The sequence below is a fragment of the Macadamia integrifolia genome, unplaced genomic scaffold (assembly GCF_013358625.1).
Source record: "Macadamia integrifolia cultivar HAES 741 unplaced genomic scaffold, SCU_Mint_v3 scaffold955, whole genome shotgun sequence".
Classification (NCBI taxonomy): Eukaryota; Viridiplantae; Streptophyta; class Magnoliopsida; order Proteales; family Proteaceae; genus Macadamia; species Macadamia integrifolia.
The window spans coordinates 72,242-96,234 of record NW_024870598.1 but is presented as its reverse complement, the minus strand read 5'-3'; the positions used below and the strand labels follow the sequence as shown (position 1 = coordinate 96,234).

General features: G+C 41.7%; 1 protein-coding gene across 2 annotated transcripts in view; it reads right to left on the bottom strand.

Moving 5' to 3' along the window:
* The window catches only part of LOC122070628 (probable sugar phosphate/phosphate translocator At3g17430), a 113,395-nt gene that overhangs the window by 39,905 nt on the left and 49,497 nt on the right, over nt 1-23,993 (bottom strand). For both annotated transcript variants that reach the window (XM_042634818.1, XM_042634819.1), the window contains 2 exons: nt 5,737-5,798; nt 5,375-5,636 (listed from right to left, as the gene is read on the bottom strand). In XM_042634818.1, coding sequence (XP_042490752.1) covers nt 5,375-5,636; nt 5,737-5,798 — 324 coding nt within the window. The remainder of the gene's footprint in view (nt 1-5,374; nt 5,637-5,736; nt 5,799-23,993) is intronic.

Sequence of the window (23,993 nt, the reverse complement as noted above, 5' to 3'; positions counted from 1 at the left end):
CCTACGCACTCTCAGATCACTCTTTCACAAAGGCTCAACAGAAAATGAAGAGGGAGAAGAAATAAAAAAGTAGAGGAATGGATTTCAAAGAGTCAGGGACGGGGAAAACAGTTCACGGCAGTCATGGTTTTCATACCAAATTTCAATTCTTCAAAAACTTCAAATCCGAAATTCCATATTGTATTACATGACTACTTAAAGGAAAAATCAAAGCATCTCAATGGTAACTAATTAAAAATGGAAACTAGCCTAGATATAAACTGAAATAAAAATCCAAGCTAGATAAAATACCACAAACTAATTTATAAACCAAAAAAAAGAAAGTAAACAAGAAAATTCCCAAATCAAAGAGATCCCTTCCATCGCCCAACTGCATCACATTCCCTAGGTTGGGATACCTTCAGGATGTTGATGATGAGTCCTATAGATGGGCAGTGATGGACTTTCAAAACAATTGGAACCAAAATATGTCGTGGGACTCATATGTGCAACATTCAGGGGAGGGTCTATGACATCAGTAGTAGTTCGCAGCTCCTGGATTGAAGCCCCTTAGACTCTCTGCGAGTGACGAATGTTTTATTTATTTTAATCCTAAGCATGTTTTGATTGTTTTATAGCTTATTTAAATTTCTAGTATGTAAGTTATATGAAGAAACCATGTTTATAACAAACTAAGAAAGCTAGTACAACATCATTTAGCCTAAACTAGCAAACTTGGGTCAACACCACAAATACCTTTTTTTTTTTCTTTTTTTTTTTCTTTTTTTTTGCGAAAATATTTCATGGATTTACATTAAAAGGTCGAAAATAGGTTGTACACAAAAAATCAAACCAAAAACACACTTTCTATGGGGTCGAAACCAAGGTTTCCCCATTGGACAGAAAAAGTACCCCGGTTTCTGTCAGGTTTTGAAAGTTTTGGCCTAGATTTTGAACCTTGGGCAGGACCCCTGTTTTCGGGTTCAATTCTCAATTCCTTAATTTGATTTTGTCTTCCTTACTTTTGTTCAGGTTACTCCAAAATTTTATGATTAAGGGTATGCTGATATCTCCTGATTTTTGAGATTGTGATTCAGTGTCTTAAGCCTTAGACCACTGATCTGAATTCAATACTCTGTTTCTGAAATTTCTCTATAACAGAGCAATCACACCTTCTAGATCATTATTAACTATTATTTCTTGGTCTAGGAGCACTCTATATGTTCCTCGGCAATTCCAACGACCAAGTTGCTGTTCATTTTACTGGGTTTCCAAGGAGTTAGATCTCTTCTTCCCAATTTCTGTTTACTGCCATCTCCTTATTTCTGAAATTTCAAATTAATTACTTATAGGTATATTCGTAAGGTAATGTTTGGTAATTACTGAATAATCTGGTTTTCCTGAAAGCATTAAATTTCAGAGTTATATTCCATCCTCTGAATTGTAAGGTCTAGCAGTCCTCCAAGACTGACCGTTAGATCTGGCCCATATCAAGCCATCAGATCAGGATCTCTTCCTCTCCTTTAGTGGGGCCATTTCCCTCAGACCAATCATATCCATCAGATCTGAACGATCAGCATCAATTTACTTGGGGGCTTTGTTTCAAGCCGGTCTCTGTTTTTTTCACCATCTCAGTCAATGGCCTTCTTTTACTCTGGGGTTTTGGGTGCTACTCCATTGTAACCTTTTTTTTTTTTTTTTTTTTTTTTTTTGAATGACTAAGAAATTCATTAGCAAAAGAAAGGGAAGGAAATATGCAGGCCCTAAGGCAAAAGAAAATTAAAAATTAAAAATTAAAAATATCAAAGCCGGACAAAAAAGCCAAACACCAGGTTAACACAAAGACCCTAGCCAACAAAGCGAAAAGTACAAAGGAGCCCCACCCCTACCAACCCGACACCACTTCTACTTCAACAAGAAAGAGAAGCCGCTCAAAACAAGCAGTCACTTGAGTCTACTCCTAGCAACTCTGGCCGTCTGAGGGCGGCAAGGACTAGGCAGAACTAATTTGGGCTACTTGGGTGAGGATGTCAAGTTTTTCCCCCTACACCATGTCTACCTGCATCATTAATTTTACTTTGATTGAATTACAACCTATGAGATCTAGGTAGGTGATGATTAGGACCAATCTAATCTTTAAAATTTTCAGTCATGCCCATGGTTTAAACTATCGGTATGTATTGTACCGTATCGGCCCTTACCGATAAGATACTACCGAAACGACACATGGAAATTTTGAAATCCTTTTGTATCGATATGTATCCTACGATACATACCGATATGCATCGATACACCACAGATACACACCGATACGTACAGATACTCTATGGAAAATTAAAAATCGAGGTGAAATGTACGTTTCGATATGTATCGGTGTGTATCGTTATGTATAGGTATGCATCGATACGTACCGATACAGTGCGCTACGGTCATATAATGGCCACGATGGGTCATTTTTCATTAAAAACACAAGTTTTTGAGGAGTTTTTGTTCCAAAGTTGCTGCCAGCCATTTTTCTCTTTAACTAAAGTGGAAATAAATGTTGGGAACAAGGATTTTACATTTATTGGACAACTACAAACCTTGGATTCTTAGTGCGATATTCTCAATTTAATGTTTATGCATAATACATGTTATCTATAGCTTTTTTAACTATATTTTCATGCAAACGTGTATGAAAATGTGCTTCCTATCCATATATGTGCATATCTTTAGCGTATCTTAGCATATCTCTGATACGATATGATAACCTTCGATACGTATCTTAATTTTGGCTGACCGATACAGAGATCGATACTGATATTTTAATCCTTGGCCATACCATCATTGCATTCCTTGTTATGGTTTGATGAAACTGGGTTTTATTCATCCATGTTTGAACTAACAACTTTTATCGACTACTTTCTTATAATTTTAACTTCAGGAAGGATGAAAGCCCATTCTAGAACAGTTTTCCAATTTCTCCAATTCGGAATGCTTCTGGAAAGGTAGTTCACGTGCATTATCTTTATTCTGGTCTCCCCCCCCCCCTCTCCTATCCACATCAATTGAAAATCTCTCATCTTCCCCATCTCTCCCTCCCCAAACCTCTCTCCCATTGTCTCCTCCATTCTCTCTCATAATTCTAAATAGATGAGGTGCATAATTCCTTGCACCAGGTAAAGATTCAGTCCCATATTATTAGAATTCCTTCAACTGGGCTAAGGACTCGGGTCATGCAATGGGAATTCGTTCCACTTGGACTAGGACTCAAGCATTTGTGAGCACTTAGGCAGTATAATTTGCCAATAGTTGTTTGCATCCAGGTGGTGGTTGAGTGATTTTTCTTATTTAATCTTGTGTACTTCGACTCTATTTATTGTTCTTTGATCTTTTGAAGTGGAAAGAAGCTCTACTAATAATCAAAGCTATAGAGGAATTCCAGTGAGAAACATTTGAATTTTCTTTCCCTTCCTCTCATTTGGTTTTCTCCCAATCCCACAAGCATTGTGCTTCTCAAGAATGGTATATAACTGACTATCCTATTAACCCCATGATCATTAATGTTTGTTAGGTCTGGGAAAACTCAATTCATAGTCTAATCGTATCAGTAATCACTAGAACGGATTATGGTCGGCTAATTCTAAGTCATTGTCTTTATAAAGAAAATTCGGACCAGACATGCATGGCTTCTATAGTAATCATATGTGTGGAGGTTTAATGGAATCATGAAATTAAAATATATATATATATAATATATAAATATATATATATATATATCATGTATAGCTTTTCACTCTTTGGAATGTTTGGTGGCTGAGAGTATTTTGCGTCATCCTATCAGCATGCTTGGTGGGAATGGGAAGGCAAAGCTTTTAGCATGCAATGGTTGAAGCAGCATTTTCAATAGGAATGTACTATACAGGTCTAATTAGCATTTCTAATGCACAAGTTATGAGCAATTTTCAGTATAAATGCCTTTGCAATGAATGAAGCAGCATTTTCAATATGAATGTACTTATGCAGGTCTTAGTAGTATTTTGAATGCACAAGTTTTGTGAGCAATTTTCATTATAAATGTGCTAAGCATGTCTTAGTAGTATTTTGCATACATTTTTTTTTTTTAATTATATTGTTTGCTAATAGGTTCCGCATAGATGCAGGAGCAGTCCTTGATAATGTTAGATAGCCTTGTAAGCTGAACAAACTCTGCATATTCATGTACTTAATTGAATGATTTATATGATTGCTACGAGATTTAGTTGAAATATACTTTCTTACCTTCCTTAATACAATAAACTTGTGACTATATGACTAAGTAGTTAGGCCAATTTTTTTTGGATCAATGTCTAAGATGATATTTTATTTCTAAGTATCAATATATTCTTTAATGCTTTATATATCTTAATGTTTTCACATTAAGTTGCTCTTACTTGTACCAATTCTTATTTAAACTATCAATAGTCATCAATTCACATGCATGTTTGTGATATAATACTGTAACTGAGGAAGCTCAAAAAAGTACCAGGGTAGGATCTTTTCTTAGAGAATAAAGAAATCTAGATTTGGAAGTAGGATTTTTGCTGAAAATTTTATTGATAGGAGAAGTGGATAGGATAATAGGCAATAAAAGTAACATCCGGGCTTTACACCGCAAGGTTGATCAACTGGATCAAACAACAACCTTCCTTGATCAAACACAAGGGATTTTTTTATCAAACCCAAGAAAAGAGTTGCATAAGCAAACTTTGTTTTCAAATTCTGAGTATTCCTTGAATGCTTACAATGAATCCCTATTTATAGGACCAACTTTACCTAACATGAGTAGAAAATCTTCACCTATTAAAGTCAGGGTAGAAAAGTCATCACCTTCCAACTACTAAAGTTGGAAAAGTCTTCACTTATTCAACTTGGAATAGGAAAGTCCTCACCTACCAACTACCAAAGGTGGAAAAAAAAATCCTCACTTCTTAAATTTGGAATGGAAAAGTCTTCACCCACTAACCACCAAAGGTGAAAAGTCCTCACCCATCATCACTTACAAAAGTTAGTTGATTCCCCCCTCCTTCTAGAAGAGCAAAAAGTATAGTAAAAGTAACTTCTAAACATTTATTGACCCCATGGGTGGTTCAACAAATGAACAAAACTACTACTATATCAAAATATCTAAACCATAGTATCTAATTCCGTATACATACTCACTACCCATGGTTTAGGCCTATTAAAGTGGCCTATTACATTAAAAACCCCTTGGACCAAAGGCCCAACATGCATACAACTCAACCCTAGGCTTATTCCTAAGAAAACAAGTCCATTTTGGTAAGAATCTGTATCAGTTTGCTAGCATAAAACATAGAAGGGAAGATGATATAAATCCAAATCAGTAACTATAAAATAAATTATCAAAATTTGATACCTGCATGGAGCTATGTAATATAAGCTGGTGATTGGATTCAGAGACAAGCCCTTCTTTTGGAGGAGGACTTGAGTTAAGACCAGCCTAAGAGCTTCCGCAAATATGCCTGTAACCTGGTAACCTGTGCCAACCACATTAAAATGTATTTCCCCATACGAGGAAATGACAACTCCAACACTGACCAGCACCATGTTCAAGAACACGTCACACCTTAATTTGTCAGTGCCACATACAACAGCCATGAGAAAAGTTGCCACTGGCACTGTAACAGCCAACATTTTAAGAATAAGGTTTCTTCCGAGTGAGCTCTCCAGTAAAAGAGTCATGAATAAAGGAAACATGCACAGATGATATTAACTTACTAAGGGCTTTAAGCATCTGGATAAAGGCCACAGAAATGTGCAAATAAGCAGTGTTGCCGAACCTGCGATGACAATAATTGTGGTTTCAGTACCTAAACAAATAATGAAGGCAACAGTTGACAAGATAAGGAGAGAACAGAGAGACAAAAGCTGCTATTCCCCCAAACAAATAAACAGGTTAAAGATGAAAGTTAGGTATGCAAATAATATATATATTGCATGCATGTATGATCATAGTTAGCAAATTCAGATTCTAGAAACATTTGGGAGGAGAATTATTCGGAACAATTTGATTTTTTAATTTAAGAATTTGGTCAAAAATGGGCAAAATAAAATTCGGGTTTGGATTCAGATTCGGTAATTATTCGTTGACCTATAAAAAATTGGATGTTTGTTTCTAATATTTACTGGCTTTATTTCAGATGCCTTATATTCTTAGGACTATCAATTTAGTAGATGATGGGTAGTGGATCCCATAATTTAAGATCTCGGCGATATTTCACTCCTATCTCGTTTTTTCCAAAAAAGGTGAGACGAGATGAATGGCGAGGTATAAATTGTACAAGAACTCAACCGAGATCTCGCCAACCAACTCGAACCAAGTTGGTTTCGGGTCAACTAGACCAACTCAAGTGATATAAATTACACCATTTCGACCACATTTTGCCTAATCTCGCAAAATCACTCCACTCTCTTGCCTTTCTCTCTACATTTTTGAAGAAAAAACACTAAGGAACAAGGATTTTGCTGATTTTGCTTTAGGATCTCCATTCCGACACTCATTAAAGCTGAGTAGAGAATATAACCTCCTCATCCACATTTGGAGTTACTTTTCTTCTCAGGAACCATTTTAAATAAAAAAAAAAAAAAAAAAAAAAAATCTTCTCAAACCCATTTTTTTCATAGAAACATCGTCAATACTTGTTGGTTTACATTAATTTTTTTATAAGTGATGCATATAACATTGATCTAGCATCATAGAGGAAAATATATTTTCTGTTTTCAAATTATTTTATTATTTTTCTGTTTCAATAATTATTTCCTTGCAAAAAAAAATATGATTTATACATGATGTTTCTTGGTCCTTTTTATATATGTTGGTCATAGTGTCAATTTTTTTCAGTTAATAAATTTATTAATATAATTTTTGAAAAATAAAAAATATATTAAATAATTACAAAAAAATTTAAAAAAAAAAAGGAAAAAATATATGTTTTGTATTCAATATTAATTTAATGTGATGTAAGCACTGATAGTGTAATTTAAAATGAAAATAATGTTATTTTTTTTCACTCTGTTATAATTTATTATTAACTATGATATTATTATTTATAAAAAAAAAATGACTTAGAAGTCAGAAAATATTATAGAAAGTAGGGGATTAATATGTAATAGATAAATGACGTTGAATAGCCCATAATGCATGCATTCTTTAATAAAAGATGTTGAATAGCTACTAATTCATGCATTCTTTTATGTAATAGTGTTTAAAGTTAGGGCACAATGTCTAGTGCTGGAAGTGGAAGTGGAGCTATTGCAAGGTTACATGGAGATCCAATGTCAGATAACAAAAAAAGTCAAAATATAGGTATTATAAGAAAATGATTAATTTTGGGGGTGCCACAAGATTGAAGCAACATTTGGCTAGTGGGTTACAAGGATGTTGTCAAATGCCCCCTGTTAGGGCAAAATACGCCACATTTGGGAACCCATCGCTCGGACCAAGCTAAGTGCATGTGCAAGTACAGATGGCCTCACTCCAAACCCAGATTGACCTTCCAGCCCCATCCTAGACACATTACCGGTAGGTGACCGCTACATAGGTCAGATGCAGCTTCGCCAATCGACATCAACAATGGAACTAGTCACTAAGCAGCTAATCCACTTCGACATAAGGAGACCAGCATGTGTGGGTGTACGCCATGACCTGAACTACAGCTTGTAGCTCGGGAGCGCACCGTAGGGCTCCAAGGATAAGTGGGTCAGCAACCGAGTCACCAGACCCTAATCATTCGAATAAGCCGATCGACAACCGAACCACCAAATCCAAGTCGCTCGGTACTTGATGCTTGCAAGGTTCTTCAATGGAATACGCCCCTCACAAGACATTCCTAATCCAGTACGTGACTTCCAAGCAAGGATCAGACCTATCCTAATCAGGAAAGGATTCTCAAAAGGACTCCAAATCCTCCCTAAAAGGAAGGATATGTTCCAGTATCTCTCGCGATACGGAGAGCATAAAGCTCCCATAACTGGGACGTCCTCTCGATTCACACTCCTAATATAACTCTTGCTATGAATAGACTCCTACCAGCGTTGCGAAGCCTGCCAAATTGGGACTCTCTCTCTCTCTCTCTCTCTCTCTCTCTGCAATCCCTTAACCATCAATACCCAAGTAAGCCACCCTTTTGACCTAACTCAGGCATCGGAGAGTCCCTCATCAGATCAGCCCAGTGCTCACTTTCTTGTGTTTTCTCCTCTGTGCAGGTTCCATAGGTAGCCTAAGACGATTTCTTGCTGCAACAAATTTCTTTCCGCAACAGATTAGCCTATTATGTGCTGAATAAGAACCGAGTTGGATGGATCCAATCATAAAGTACCTTGAGGTAATTCCCTACCAGAAGACAGAGCCAAAGCACGAAAGACCAAAAGTCAGTCAGCCAAGCACATAGTCGGAGGAGCATTGTATAAGAGAACAGTCTCCGGGCCACTTCTCAAGTGGCTTGGTCCATCCAAGGTTGAATATGCCCTGACCAAAGTAAATGAAGGAATATGCAGAACAGGGGGAGAGCCCTGACCTATAATGTCCGACAAGGATTTATCTGGCCCAACATGTAAGAAGATGCGATGGCTTATGTTCGAAAGTGATGGTCGTGCCAGATCCACACACCCCATTAACACACCGACTTGCCATCGAGTTGTCCTCTATACTCAACTCGATCCCCTTCGCAATGTGGGGGATTGACATATTAGGGCAATTGTACTTGGTCAAGGAAACGTAATGTTCCTCATAATAGCGACTGATTACTTCATGAAGTGGATTGAAGCTCACCCACTAACCCGAATAACGGAAGAAAATATAGAGAAGTTCGTCTGTGACAATACAATCTATCGGTTCGGGATACCAAAGATCTTGCCAACAAACAATGAGAAACAGTTTGACAACCAACATTCAGAAGGTTATGTGCAAAGTACCACAAAAAGTTCCACAATACCTCTATGGCATACCAGCAGCCGAACGGCTAACTCGAAGTATCAAACCGAAAATGCTGGATGGGTAGAAGAAAAGGCTGGAGGTAGAGACAAAAAGATAGGCTACCGAACTATTGAGCATGCTCTAGGCGTACCGAACCACGGTCTGAATCCCCACGGGAGAAACGCCATTCAGGCTGGCAGGATCCCACAGGTCCCTCAACTTTGATGAGAAAACCAACGAAGAAGGGGTGCGCGCAAACCTAGAGTTCCTTAATGAAGTCTGAGAAAAAGACAACATGAGGAATGAGACATACAAGAAAAGGACCAAACGACTTTACAATTCAAAGGTAAATAAGAGGGTCTTCTAGATGGGCGACCTAGTCCTCCGAAGAACCAAGGCTTTCGACCCACACAATGCAGGCAAGCTAAACGCAAATTGGGAAGGACCTTACAGAGTCTGCAAAGTCATATGCCCGGGAATATACTACTTGTAGACTCTAGAGGATGAACCCATCCCAAGGGTATGGAATTCAAAGAATCTCAAGAAATACTAAGCCACCTGTCGCTCAATTATCAATACAAATGATTTTGATTTATTAGCTACTTTGCTTTTTACCTTACTTTACTTTTTATTAGTTTCCAGATCTAGTTGCTTTAGCTTTTCTTGCTTCAATTATCAATACAAATGAGAATTGTTGTTGCTTTATTCCATGTCAATTGAAAGACCAACCCTGAGTTGGCAAACAAGCCCGATCTATACTGATTAGAAAAACTTAAAGACCAACCCCGAGTTAGTGAGCAAGCCCAATCTGTATTGATTGGCAAACTCGAAAGAACAACCCCGAGTTGGCAAGCAAGCTCGAACTATACTAATCGGCAAACTTAAAAGACCAACCCAGAGTTAGCAACAAGCCCTAACTGTACTGATCAGCAAACTTAAAAGTCCAACCCCAAGCTAGCCACCCTTGGTTGGCAAGTAAAGCCCGATCTAACCGATCGACAAAACAAAACAAAACAAAAAAAGAGCAACCCTGAGTTAGCAGATAAACCCCGATCCTCAAGTTACAAATAAACAGCACGTATCCACCGACAAAAAATGAATTCAAGGCTTGTAAGAGAATAAAGAAGAGTCAATAAAAGGTTCTTTCATTAAGAAGGCCAGGGGTGACTTTACAAAAAAAAAGAAAAAATTGTACACAAAAGGGAAGGGCTTGCTTGTCTCCATCTTGTCTTCCTCACTCGACAGTTCCACAAGGTTACCATTGGTGTTCTGAGCCGCTTCCCGATCTGCTTCCTCTGCTATCTCCTTCCTAGCATTGAAATTAGTGAGCGCAAGGGGCGAAATTGAAGGTTGGCTACTCGGCCAGCACAAAATCCCGACACTCACGGGCCTCGTAGATGTAAGCATCCAAGTGGAAGGTGGAGACATAGTCTTCGAAATACTTCGAAACCTTGTTGTCCTCCACCACACGAGCTCGAAAGACGGGAATCATCTTCTGAGAAAACTTAAGCTCTACCTCCAACTAAGCCACTCATCGCTCAGCTTCCTCTCTGGCCGTCCGCTCACTCTGCGAGGAAATATTCTCCACTTCCAGTTGAGCCCGGGCAGAAATCAAATCATCCTCAATGCTCGTAAACAACACAAACAGCTCTCTCTTCTCTTCCCAGTGGGACTCATCAGCCTAATGAGCTTCAATGGTCGTCGCAACCTGAGCCTCGAGAACTGACACCCTTTTTTTAGCATAAAAAGGGGAGTTCTAAGCCGTCTTAGTCTCGAGCTTCATCTTCCTCAACTGTTCGAACAGGGAAGCGATCTCCTCGTCCCTAGCTGCAGCAGAGGTACGGAGCTCCTCCCCTGGTCAATCAGCCTCTCCACTCGGTCATACACCTTCGACACATATGACGCAACCTACACAAGAAAAGAACTAAGAATCTGAACACAGCTAAAAAAAATAATAATAATTCCACAGTAACACTCACCCGAGCAATAGTGATACGGATCCGGATTCCAAGGACTGAAATCGGATCGCTTAGGGCCCACAAGAATGACTAAAAATCTCAAATTTAATGGTTGAAAGGTATTCTTGTAATTTCAGAAACAAACAGAGCCTTAGAAATAATTATATGGTAGCTGGGGTAGTTCTAGAACTAAAAATTTAAAATGAGAGCTTTATTCTGGAATTTTAAAGAAAATGGGTTAAAAAGAACAAAAAAAGTTCAGCAAGGGGGGTTTTATGTAATTTTGAAATGGCCTTACTTGTAATATAGAGAAACCACCTCCTTCAACCTTAAGTCAATACTGAAAACAGAAACCAGCGGTAAAATTAAATCTCAGGTCAATAGAACTCAGCCGATAGGCCTCGGTTTGGGCTGATCTTCCAAATGAAGGCTACCAACCCTGTGGCCTCTTGATTCCGGCAGATAGATACCTCAAACAGCAAGCTTCAATGAGGTAAAACAAATTTTGAACTTCTCCAGGCGGCAAGCAAGGACCAGATCTGAATCTGAGATTGATTTCTCACAGCAGAACCAAGCTTGGGAGGAGATCTTCTAGGGTTTGTGTCGCCTAGGAGGTAGCAACCTTCGGTCCAAATCTCAGACCTGATCGATGGGTTTTCAAGGTTCAGCAACACGTTTTGTACACCTGAGATTACCGCCCAGAACAGAGCATGGACAACAAGCAAAGAAGAAAAGGGAACCAAGAGAAGAAGATAAGAGTGGGAAAAAGAAGATTTTAGAGAATCAGGGAGGGGGAAAACAGCCCACGGCAGCCATGGTTTTCATACCAAATTTCAATTCTTCAAAATAACTTCAAATCTAAAAACTGAGTTCTTCTCTATTACATGACTAATATAAAGGAAAAATCAAACAATTAATGGAAACTACTTGAAAATGAAAACTATTCTAAAATTAAAAGCTAGCTAATTTAAAAAGGAATTAATTCTAAAACAATAGAAAATCAAATCAAAAGATATTTTTTTCCTAAGTCCATCGTGCACCTGCATCAAATAGCCACTCTTCTATTTCAACCGAGCTCCCGTATGGTCATCTCACCCATGATCAAACGGTCGCGGGTGTAGCGACATGTACGAGTCCAGAAGCCAGCCATGAATTTTTTGTCTAAAATCAAGCAATCGTCGAGTGACACAATCCTCAGTCGCTTCTCGTCATTAAGGCCCATGCAGTCGCCCCTGGCCTTAACAGCCTCCCCCTGCTCGGCCTCCTCTATTGTGAGTGCTCGCCTTAAGGGGATATCGCCCTCAACAAGAACGTTACCTGGGCCATCTCCCAAGGGTCGCAGGAGAGCCCCGCATGTAGCAAAGTCTCACTAGGAAGCACGGTCCGCACTCCCCCTGAGATGCACTTGGGTCCATATACTAGGGCAAATCCACCACGATGGGAGGCGAGCAGCCATCTTGAGGAGTGTCCCAGACGTAGGGAGTCTCTTCGGTTGCTCGACCACTAAAGGCCAAGCGGCCCATCCTGCTATGTCAAACAAAGCAGCCAACAGGGTGCCAGCAGCAACAGGATGGGCTGCAACTTCATCTCTCCACCAAGGGGTCTTAAGGAGCGGGTGGATCGGCAGCAGCCTCAGCTCTTCTTCTCTTTACTAGCAGCTTCAACCTCTGCACTTCTTCCCGATTACTGTTCCAGGCTTAATGGGAAGCGAAGGCCGCCTAAAGCAATTGATAGTTAAGCAACACTACAATCCAAAAGCCTAAATTAGTACATGACAAAGGAAAAGAAAAGGAAAAAGACTCAAAGTTAGCCAATCATCTATGCTCAGGCTATACCGAGCGAGAAAATTCTAGTCACCAACTTGGTGGTATTGATGATGCGGCCGAACATAGCAGCGCTTGAAAGGTCTACTCGTCCAGAGCTGTAAGGATGAGGCGAACGTTCACCAAGGCAATCTCTGGCTCATACAGCTGTTGTCGATCTGCAAACCTTCTAACCCTGACATGAAGAACCCGTTCTTCCATACCTTGATGGAAGAAGGGTTCCCCTCCACAACTCTGATTTTGGTAAACCGACTCAAGGTATACCAACCCCGCCAACCGCCCAGCGACTTCAAGTAAAAACAGGTTAGGAACAGGAAGGACGTCGAGCAGTCGATCCCGTTGACAAAGGCACAGAACCCTAGTAGGTTGTGCCAATCATTCGGATGAAGCTAAGGAGGGCTGATGCCAAAGTAGGTAAATCACGAGGGGGTTGATCAGAAAATGGAGTCTTGCCCTAAGAAACTCCTCGTATAGGCACACCTCACCATTAGGCGGTGTACAATCGAACTCATCCATAGAGGGGCCCACAAAGTAATCAAGTTCGGTATGCAGTAGCAGGACCAATTCTTAACAAGGTCATCAACCAGGTGGCCATAATAGTTCAAGGCATCAAGCTCAATGCCCATGGGAACGAAGGCAGGGCCAATGCCTTTCTGAACATCATGAACTAGGGCCAGCCCCAGAAGAAGACATCAAAACCGCTATGGCAATAGGGCCAAAGCCGCCCCAGAGGGGTGTCTGACAAAGTATGAGTAAGGGGGGCAAATGCTGATGATCGAGGGCAGGATGAAATGAAGAGTGTGACCGACCGGAGGGGAGAGGGGAAGGAGGAAGGGGAAGAGGCAGAAGCAATAATGTTCCAGGGCTTAGGGGTGGAAGTGATGGGTGGAGGAGGGGCAGGCGAGTCTAAAGGAGGCCGAGGAGGGTTAGAGCCTTAGAGGAGATGGATGGAGGAAGGGGGTGGAGGAGGGTGGAGAGGACATCACAGGCAGGGAGGCCCCGTCGGAGGGGGCACCAGGAAGGGCTCAGTCATGAGGGGAGAAACCCAAGTAAAAAAAGTATGGCAATCAATAAAGATAACAAGCCATCTATAACCAAAAAACAGAAACATGACGGGCAAGGCCCCAAACATCAGAGTGAATCATAGAAAGAGCAGTACTTTTATTATTAAAAACAAGATAAACATGTTATATCTATTTTGCAAAAATACAAGCATCAAAATAAAAGTGGTTCTGATTACATTGTTTAACTAAAGCAGGATATAATCAGGAGGGTGTCCTAAATGGTGATGCCAACAATGAAGATCCGATAATGCTATCTCTGAAGTTGTATGTTGAGCCTATGTAGATCCACTATCCAGGTAATAAAGACCACCACTCATCTTACCATTACCAATCGTTGCCCTCATCATTAAGTTTTGAAACACATAGTAAGTAGGAAAAAATGTGACTTTATAATTGAGATCCTTAGTAATACTACCAATCAAGGTTCACAGTATCGGGTTTCGACTAGGTTTCAACCCTTGGGAAGACCCAAATTTCGGTCAAAACCTGGGAAATTTCGAGGAAACCATTGAATTTTTCCCGGTCTGGTGGAAACCTAGGTTTCGACCCCCAAACAGTGTTTTTTTTTTTTGTCTGATTTTTTGTGTACATCCTGTTTTAAACATTTCTAACACATTCAAATCATTAGTTTTATAAAAAATAAAAATAAAAAACATAAAGTCATACTTGTGTGTTGAACCAAAGGTTTGATAATCATTATACTGAGTTGTTGACCTAAATTATGAAATTATACTACATAATGACATAGTCTACGCTATATATAGTCTACAATCTACATCAAAACATAATACATAATCCAAATAATCCAAAATAAATAAAAATATTACATTATGAGTTATCTCTCAACACTCAACAGTAGTGACTCAACTTAAGTACTCAACAGTCAACAATCAAGACTCAGTACTGAACACTCAAGTGACAACAATCTACACTCAACATTCAACACTCAAAAGTCAATTCCAAGTAGAGTGTCTAGGCGGTTCCATCCCACGAGCTGCGTACCATTGCAGATGTCGTAGCCGCTCCTCTGAATGCATCCCATGACATGTTTTGGGCCCAATTGTCTTGATAATCTCTCACTGCCCCTCTATAAGATGCATTATCAACATCAGCTAGGTATCCCAACCTAGGGAATGGGTTAGTCATAATCATAGGCTATGGCCCTTGTGGTCGGGGTATGGCACAGAGAGCTGGGATGAATACCCAAAGATACTGTCAACAAAAGATGACCCACCACCTGTAGAGCCCTCCTGTTTGAATGAGAAAGAAGATTCACTGTCACACCCCGTTCACATAGGACCGGACTGATGACCGGTTCCTTCCGAATAACCCAAAACCACCAAGATCATCCGATACAGTAACCATAGCACAGCAAGCCACATATAACTTAGAACAAAATAATGTTATTCAGCGGAAGTCTTGTCATATATACGTACCGATAAAAATTCCCCACCTACTCTTGATACCCAAATTGTTATACATAGTATATTTACATGTGGGCCCGTAAGCGTGATATTTACACAAGAAATAACAATTTCAATATCTAGAGCACAAAAAAGGGATACATCAAAAGAATAAAAAAAAATAGTACATTGGAATATCAACTATGGCCTCGTAAAACAACTCACACAGGCATCCAACTCCGCGGTCAAATCCTTCAGGGACCCACCAATCCCCCACCGGGGGTTCGTCCGTGGACCCCGACACTTGTTCCTCTACGGGAAATCCTACAAAATCATCTAAAAAGGTGTGTACACGAGGGGTGAGCTCACTAGCTCAGTAAATGGAAAGAAAGACACACAAGCAATTACAAATCAAATGATACTATATGCATGAGATTCATTTTAGTCCTATCCACCTAAGCATCATTACCAAGTAAAAGGTTACGTGCTGCTCACAACCAAAGTGCGCGTATGCCCCTGGTTCGAGATGCGTTCTCCATCCCACGATACACCTATAGGGTTGTCGGAGAAGGCCAACCGTGAGCACTCGAAAAAATAAATCGTGGTCGAACCACAACAGAAAAGTAAATCGTGGCCGAACCATAGCAGAAATTAAAAGCAATACGATTGGCCCTCTGAATATATCACCAAGGTTTCCAACTGTCCCATTGATCAGCCAGGAGTACTCCTAATAACCATGGCGGTCCGCGATCAATGCTTCCCCCCAATGATAATCCAACACCTAAACCCCTGTTGAGAAGGGTCGTAGCACGAGGGAATGTCAAATCCTAACCACACGCTCCTATATGAGATAGTACGACTGCATAGTACTTTCGTGTCCCATTCCACGGTGTACCAATGCATTCGTTTCCAAGCCGACTACAGCATCTAGTCTAGCAATTTATCATATGCTCAACTAACCATTACCATCCAACAAATGAATAATCCATGATCATGATTCAAGCAAGAAACAAATATTGGAGTTCACGATATAGCATATCAATTCATAAATGTATCCAATGGTAGACAAGCAGATGCATGAGGATGGCATTCATAGATGGCATGATGATATATACATAAGATGAGGATGCAATAAACATTCCCAAAATTTAAGATCAACGTCCTCTCCCTACTTACTTATTTTTGTACAAGAATATGCAAGAACGGTATGGGTAAGATCCAACGTGGGAAGACGAGTGTCTCGAAACCTATCACAGATCGGGATTATTAAATGACGTAAGACATGATCACGACACGTTTAATAACGCGAAGAAGATTGTCGATGAGTTTGAGTTCAAACGGAGCTCATTTGGACTGCAGGTGGGTAGGAGGACCCACCTGAGCAAACTGCCTAGGAAGACAGCACCCAGACACACCGACGGGTGCTACCGGTGGGTACCGGTAGGACCCGGGGCTAACCCAAAACAAGTGGGTGCTACTGACGGGTAGGACCCTTGGTAGGCCAAGAAGCCCAAGCGAGACCGGTGGGTCATAACGGTGGGTCTAGGTACCCACCGGTCTTACCCACCTGTAGGCCCAAAAGCCCAAGAGAGATTGGGGGGTCACACTAGTGGGTCTGACTACCCGCCGATGCTACCCACCAGTGTTCAACGGGTTTTGTTGTACTTCCTCTCTTCTTCATTCCACCTCTTGGGAATCCAAAGGGGTTGTTCCAACCTCATTTCTCACACATTTTAGGCTTCATCTACCTGGTTATACCATAGATCTAAGTTGAATCAAGGTTATTGGGAACAAAATCATATCTTAGCTTACGAAACCCCAAAAACTTAAGATCCTCTTTCCCAACTCACAATGTCACCACAATACTTTCAAATCTTTGTTTTTCTTCCTTAAACCTTCAAAGAAATCACATAAGGTTTCTATTAACCCTTTGATTTGACCACACAAGAGGGTTTCATCATATTCCAAGGGTTTATGGCGTTAATTACCTCAAAACGTAGATCTCAAGGCACCGATCACTATTCCGGCAACGAAAAGGCAAGATGCGATGCAGAAATCAAAGAGGAACCCTTCTTCCCTCTTCCTTCCCTTCTCCTTCCTCTTTTCTCCCTCTTCTTTACTCCTCTCACCAAACTCTTGCTGAAATCATAAATGGGAGAGAGAGAGAGAGAGAGAGAGAGATAAATAAATGTTATTTATACCTTAGGTTGTAAATATCTACTAAGGCTTGTTTAGTTTTGTGCCTCTATGGACCAAAACACATTATATCGCGATACCAGGCAAAATAGCCGGCATTATCGGGCACACGTGACTTCATTACGATGGGGAACCCGAAATACACGTGTTCACCCAAGTTAGGCTTGCTGGGATCCACGTTTCACCTACAAGTGGGTCACACTGGGGGTTCGCACCCACCAGTTGGCCAAAATAAGACCAATCATATTGTACTTTGGTGGGAAATGGGTTCTTAACGCGTATCTCGCACCTGCCACTTGTCATGGACCAAGCTCTCACCATCCAATACCTTAACATACCTTCCCTACTCGTACATGGCTTTATGATGTGTAAGGGCACGACTTAGGCGTGCAAGTCACATCGGGTACCGGCTCAATCTTGTTCGACCAACCTGCATTTGACGTCACCCTTGTTGTCATACACCATAGGGTACCTGCATCAACCCTCGCCGGTTCGAACCCTATATGACCAAACCAAACCTACCGATCAATAAACCGGGTTTAGGGAGCAGAGATCTACATTTACCCCCTTTAAAAATTTCATCCTCGAAATTGAAGCTTATCTGGTAGTCCGAAAAGATGAGCCTGGATTTCATTTTCTTTCTCCCAGGATGATTCCTCAAGTGAGTGATTGGCCCATCGCACCTTTACAAAAACAATGGATCGGTTGCAAAGGGTCTTTGTCTTCCGATCCAGGATTTCAATAGACTATTCTACATAAGTCATATCAGCCTCCAAGTATTCTGGTTCCACAGCTAGCACATGCGATGGATCATAGACATACCGCTTCAACATTGAAACGTGGAATACATTGTGAACGTTGCTAAATGAAGGTGGAAGGGCCAACATATACGCTACTGAATCAACCCATTTCAAGATCTCAAACGGGCCAACATATCTTGGACTCATCTTACCCTTCCTGTGGAATCTGTGTAAACCCTTGGTAGGAGAGATTTTAAGAAATACCTTCTCCCCCACTTGGAATTCAATGTCTTTTCTACGGATGTCTACATAGCTCTTCTGACGTGATTGGGCAGCCTTAATCTTCTCCCGTATGACATCAACCTTATCACACGTCATCTGTATCATTTCAGGCCCAAGCATGCGGCGTTCTCCCACATCATCCCAATATAAGGGAGCCCTGCACCTCCTGCCATATAGTGCCTCTTATGGAGCTACTCCAATGGTGGCTTGATAACTATTATTATAAGAAAACTCCATAAGAGGTATGTTTTCTTCCCAACTGCCACTCATTTCCATTGCACAGGCCCTGAGCATATCTTCCAGTATTTGTATGGTCCACTCAGATTGTTTGTCAATCTGTGGATGGAAGGCAGTACTTAGGTTCATCTGTGTTCTCATGGCATGCTAGAGGCTCTTCCAGAATTTAGATGTGAACCTAGGGTCTCTGTCTGATACAATACTCACCAGTACCCCATGCAAACAAACTACATTATCCATGTAAAGTTGTGCCAATTTGTCTATGGAATAGGTAGTCTTGATTGGAATGAAATGGGCAGTCTTGGTAAGCTTGTCAACTATCACCCAGATCGCATTCATCCCCTTGGGTGTACAAGGTAACCCGGTGACAAAATACATGGTAATCATGTCCCACTTCCACTCCGGCACTGGGAGTGGCTGAAGAGTGCCATATGGTCAATGCTGCTCTGCCTTGACTTCTGACACGTGAGACACTGTGCCACATATAGGGCCACTGTAATCTTCATCCCTGGCCGCCAGTAACTTTGCTCAAGATCTTTGTACATCTTGGTGCTTCCGGGGTGAAACGTATATTCTGAGTTGTGTGCTTCTTTTACCATCTTGTCCTGAATCCCCAAGTCATTGGGCACACACAATCTACCCCTAAACAATGGTGCTCCGTCACTAGCGATTGTGAAATCAGGATCATCCACCATTTTCTCTTGGATCTTGATCCTGATTTTCTGTAACTCAGGATCCGAGGGTTTTTTCATAATCACCTCATGCCTAATAGATGGTTGTACTTGCATGGCCGTCAGAGATAAGGTCAACTACTTAATATTATCTGGTTGTTGCTCAAGCTCCAAGGTCGCTCCTTCATTTAAAATAACTTCATCCATCAATGTTGCTTCCTACTTACGTTGTAGGTTGGTGGCCACGCACGCAAGTGATACAGTCTAAGCTTTCCGACTCATTGTATCCGCCACCATGTTAGCCTTACCCAGATGGTACTAGATGTCGCAGTCAAAATCTTTCACAAGTTCCAACCATCTCCTCTGCCTCATGTTCAGATCCCTCTGGGTGAAGTACTTGAGACTTGTGTGATCGCTGAATATCTCGCACTTCTCCCTATACAAATAATGACGCCAGATCTTCAAGGAAAAGATAACTGCCGCCAGCTCCAAATCATAGGTGGGATAGTTCTTCTCATACTCCTTCAGTTGCCTAGATGCATATGCCCACCACCTTACCATGTTACATGAGAACACAACCCAACCCAACCCAATCTTGGAAGCATCAGTGTAGACCGTCATTCCACCTATGCCTTCTAGAATTCTCAATACTGGGGCGGACACCAAACGACTCTTTAACTCTTGGAAACTGTTTTCACACTCCTTAAACCATTCAAATTTCACGCCCTTTTTCGTCAAACTGGTCATTGGAGCAGCGATTCGAGAGAAATTCTCGATGAAGTGCCGATAGTAGCCGCTAATCCCAAGAAGCTTCTAATCTCTGTCGCATTCTTGGGTGCTTCCCATTCCACTACTGCCTTAACCTTACCCGGGTCTACTTCAATTCCATTCTCTGACACTATGTATCCTAGGAATCCAATCTGCTTGAGCCAAAACTCGCATTTGCTAAATTTTGCATATAGTTGCTGTTCTCTTAGCCTTTGAAGTACCATCCTCAAGTGTAACACAAGCTCCTCTTCAGTTTTCTAGTAGATCAAAATGTCATCGATGAAAAACGATGACCCATTTATTGAGGACATCATAAAATACTAGGTTCATCAGATCCATAAAAGTTGTCGGTGCATTGGTTAACCCGAAAGACAGCACTAGGAATTCATAATGCCCATACCGAGTCCTAAGGGTTGTCTTGGGTATATCGCTGCCTTTTATCTTGAGCTGATAATAGCCAAATCTGAGATCAATCTTTGAGAACACTTTGGCACCTTGCAGTTAGTCAAAGAGGCCATCTATGCATGGCAACAGATACCGATTCTTGATGGTTAACTTGTTCAATTCCCAGTAAACGATGCACATACGCAGACTCTCATCCTTCTTCTTGACAAACAGAACTGGAGCACCCCAAGGAGAAACACTCAGGCATATAAATCCCTTCTCCCAAATCCCGCTACTGGTCCGCAATTCCTTTAATTAGGGTGGTGCCATTCTGTACCAACAAATCCTGCAACAGAGTTCGCAATTCCTTTAATTAGGGCGGTGCCATTCAGTACAAAGCTTTAGACACTGGGGCTGCTCCGAGAACTAAATCAATAACAAATTTTAATTCTCTGTCAGGCGGTAATGGGGTTAAATCATCTGAGAAGACATCGGGAAACTCCCTAACTACCTTCAATTCCTCTAACGGTGTGACCTTCGCTTCCACATCTTGTGCTAAAGCAAGGTAGCCCTGACATCTGTCTTCTAGTAACTTCACCGCCTGTAGGGCAGAGATGAGAACCTCTCTGGGTCGTTTTGTCTTTATATGCTTGATACACTAGCTCTTCACCTTCCTCACTCACCACTTTAATTTGTTTCCCAACGCACATCACGTTAGCCCGGTGAGCAGATAACCAATCCATGCCAAGTATGACATCAAAATTTTGCATGCTAAATTTGATAAGCTGGGCATCCAGCTTCTTTTTACCTATTTCAACGGGACATGGTCCATACACTTCATTTTATTGTGCTACTTTGCCTGGAGGTGTGCTAACAATCAGTTTACACTCTAGAGCCCTGGGTGTCATGTCAATCTTTCTAGCAAATCTTTTAGATATAAAAGAATGTGATGCTCCAGAGTCAAATAACAAATAAGCTGGTATACCCGAGATAGATAGGATACCTGCTACAACATCGGGGCTTGCTTCAACCTCCTCAGCTGACAATGCATACATTCTCCTTTGAGGTGGACCCCCTTGAGTCAATGCAGGTTTATAAACAGGAGGCTGACTCTATACAACAGCTGGCTTGTACGAGCAATCCTTTGCAAAATGCCCAACTGCATGACAAACATAGCATCTGTTTTTGGAGGCTTGCATTGGTACTGGTGCTCCCTGTATCTGACTCGGTGCAGTAGAAGGATGATTCCGTAGGCACCGTGCTAGTGTTCGGGTGGAAAGAGGTAGTACTAGGTCTTCTGGCTGGTCGGGTATATAACCAGACGATCTGTATGGCTACTTATATGATGGACCATAGTTATATGGCCCACGGAAACTCTTGCTCGGGTGCCCGAGTCCGCATTTGGGTTGGACCTCTTCCAGAGTCCTGGTGTGGTGGAAGACTCCATTTTGCTTGTCTTCCACCGTCTTGGCCTTTTGTACAATCTAGGCATAATCAGTCAAGTCCATAGCCCCTAATATTGTACCAATAGACACCTTCAGCCCTTTCAAAAACTTCTTTGCCTTCTCCTCTGCTGTTTTCATGTGTGGAGGAGCAAAATAGAATAAGTCCTCAAACTGCTGCTGATACTCAAAGATGAATTTGTTTCCCTGAGTCAAGGCCGAGAACTCAGCTTCCTTCCAATCTCTGAAACTACTGGGGTAATAATTTGACAAGAACTCCTTGAATTGTTCCCATGTTGGTTCCGGGTGGGTTGCCATCAAGATAGGCTTCGAAGCCTTCCACCATGAATCGGCCTCATTCTTCAATTATAACCCAGCACAGATGAGTTTCTGGGCTTCTGTACATTCTACCACCTCGAATATCTTCTCCATTTCTTGGATCCATCGATCCGGCTCTAACAGATCACTCCCCACCTTGGTGAAGATAGGTAAGTGCCTTTTAAAGGATTCCACCACCTTTGCAGTAGTGGTTGCTGGTGGGTAATATGGGGGATAAGCCGGATAGTATGGATACGGCGGTGGCATCATGTATGGAGTGCCAAAAGGTGGGAACCGTGGAGTCGCCACGGGAGGTGTACCCCCTGGTTGGTCTTGTGGTGGTACTGCAAGAGGTGTACCCCCTGTGCATCTACAGGTGGTGCTAGAGGAAATGCACCCGGCATAATAGGAGGATCTTGTGGGAAGGTTACCCCACGGGGGTGCTGACCCATTTGCATAGGGTTCAACTATTGCTGTACAGTATTTATAAAGGTCTGCTGCTGTTGGAGTAACTGTTGTTGAAATGTTTGTTGCGACTGTTGAATGAGAGCCGCAACATCATTTGGAGTGAGGACGGGAGGAGGATCCGGGACCTCATGCATAGGTGGGTCCTCAACTATTTCTTCCCAGCTAGGGCCCACCCGAGGTCAGGGCCCCTGAGGATTTGGTGGTCGTCCAATAGGACGGGGACCACATGGGGCTCCTCGTGCATTACTACCAGATCTAGTGCATACCATGATGCTTTGTACCTGAATTGCATCGAAGTTAAGTATTGATTAAGTGCCACATTTATCACATGTAAGCAGAATCAAATGCACATCATGCCCCTCGTCATATAATCATACCGCATTCCATCATCACAGCACGCATCCATAGCATTATCCATTATAGAAAGACATAACCAATCCCACACGAATATGCATGCAAATTTATCGTCCAACAGCTTATAATTCATGCAAACTGGGGTCCACAAGGCTCGAAGAACAAATCCCCAAAATTTAGGACATTTTGGCCTAGAAACCCACACCAACGGGTAGGGGTGTCAATTCCTAAACCGAACCGGTAAAACCAGCCGGACCAAACCGATAACACGGACCGAACCGAACCGCAGCCTTATTGGTTCGGTTCGGTTTGGAGTATTGCAACCCCAAAACCAAACCGAACCGCACCGGAAACCGGATGAACCCGAAACCAAACCGAAACCGGCTCAAAACCAGGACCGAAACTGAAACCAAACCGGTAAGAAACCGAAACACTCCAAAATTCATTAAAAAAATCAAAATTTGCATAGTTTTGTATACATTTGTATGGAAAGTCGAATCCAAACAGGACCAAAAACCAAAACCAACCCGGTTACAAATCGATTTAAGAAACCGAAGACAAACCGAAACCAAACCGCACCGAAACCGAAACCAAACCGAAACCGGAATTTCCTTATTGGTTCGGTTTCGGTTTCAGCTTTCCCACACCGAAACCGACTCAACCCGGACCGAAACCGAGCCAGACCGACCGATTGACACCCCTACCGACGGGTTAGACCGGCGGGTGGGCTGGGTTTAGGACCCGCCGGTGGCGACCCACCGATCGCGCTCGAGATTCTGTTATGAGGGCAAAAAGCCCTCATTTTCAAACATTTCTCCTCTCTTTTCCCTCTCTTCTCAAGTTCCTTTAAAGCATCAAGAGCAAGGTTGGAAAGTTGCAACCAAGCACTCTACACACCCACATTCAGATTAAAGCTCTCATCATCAACCTCACAACTTCAAGTAAGTGATTTT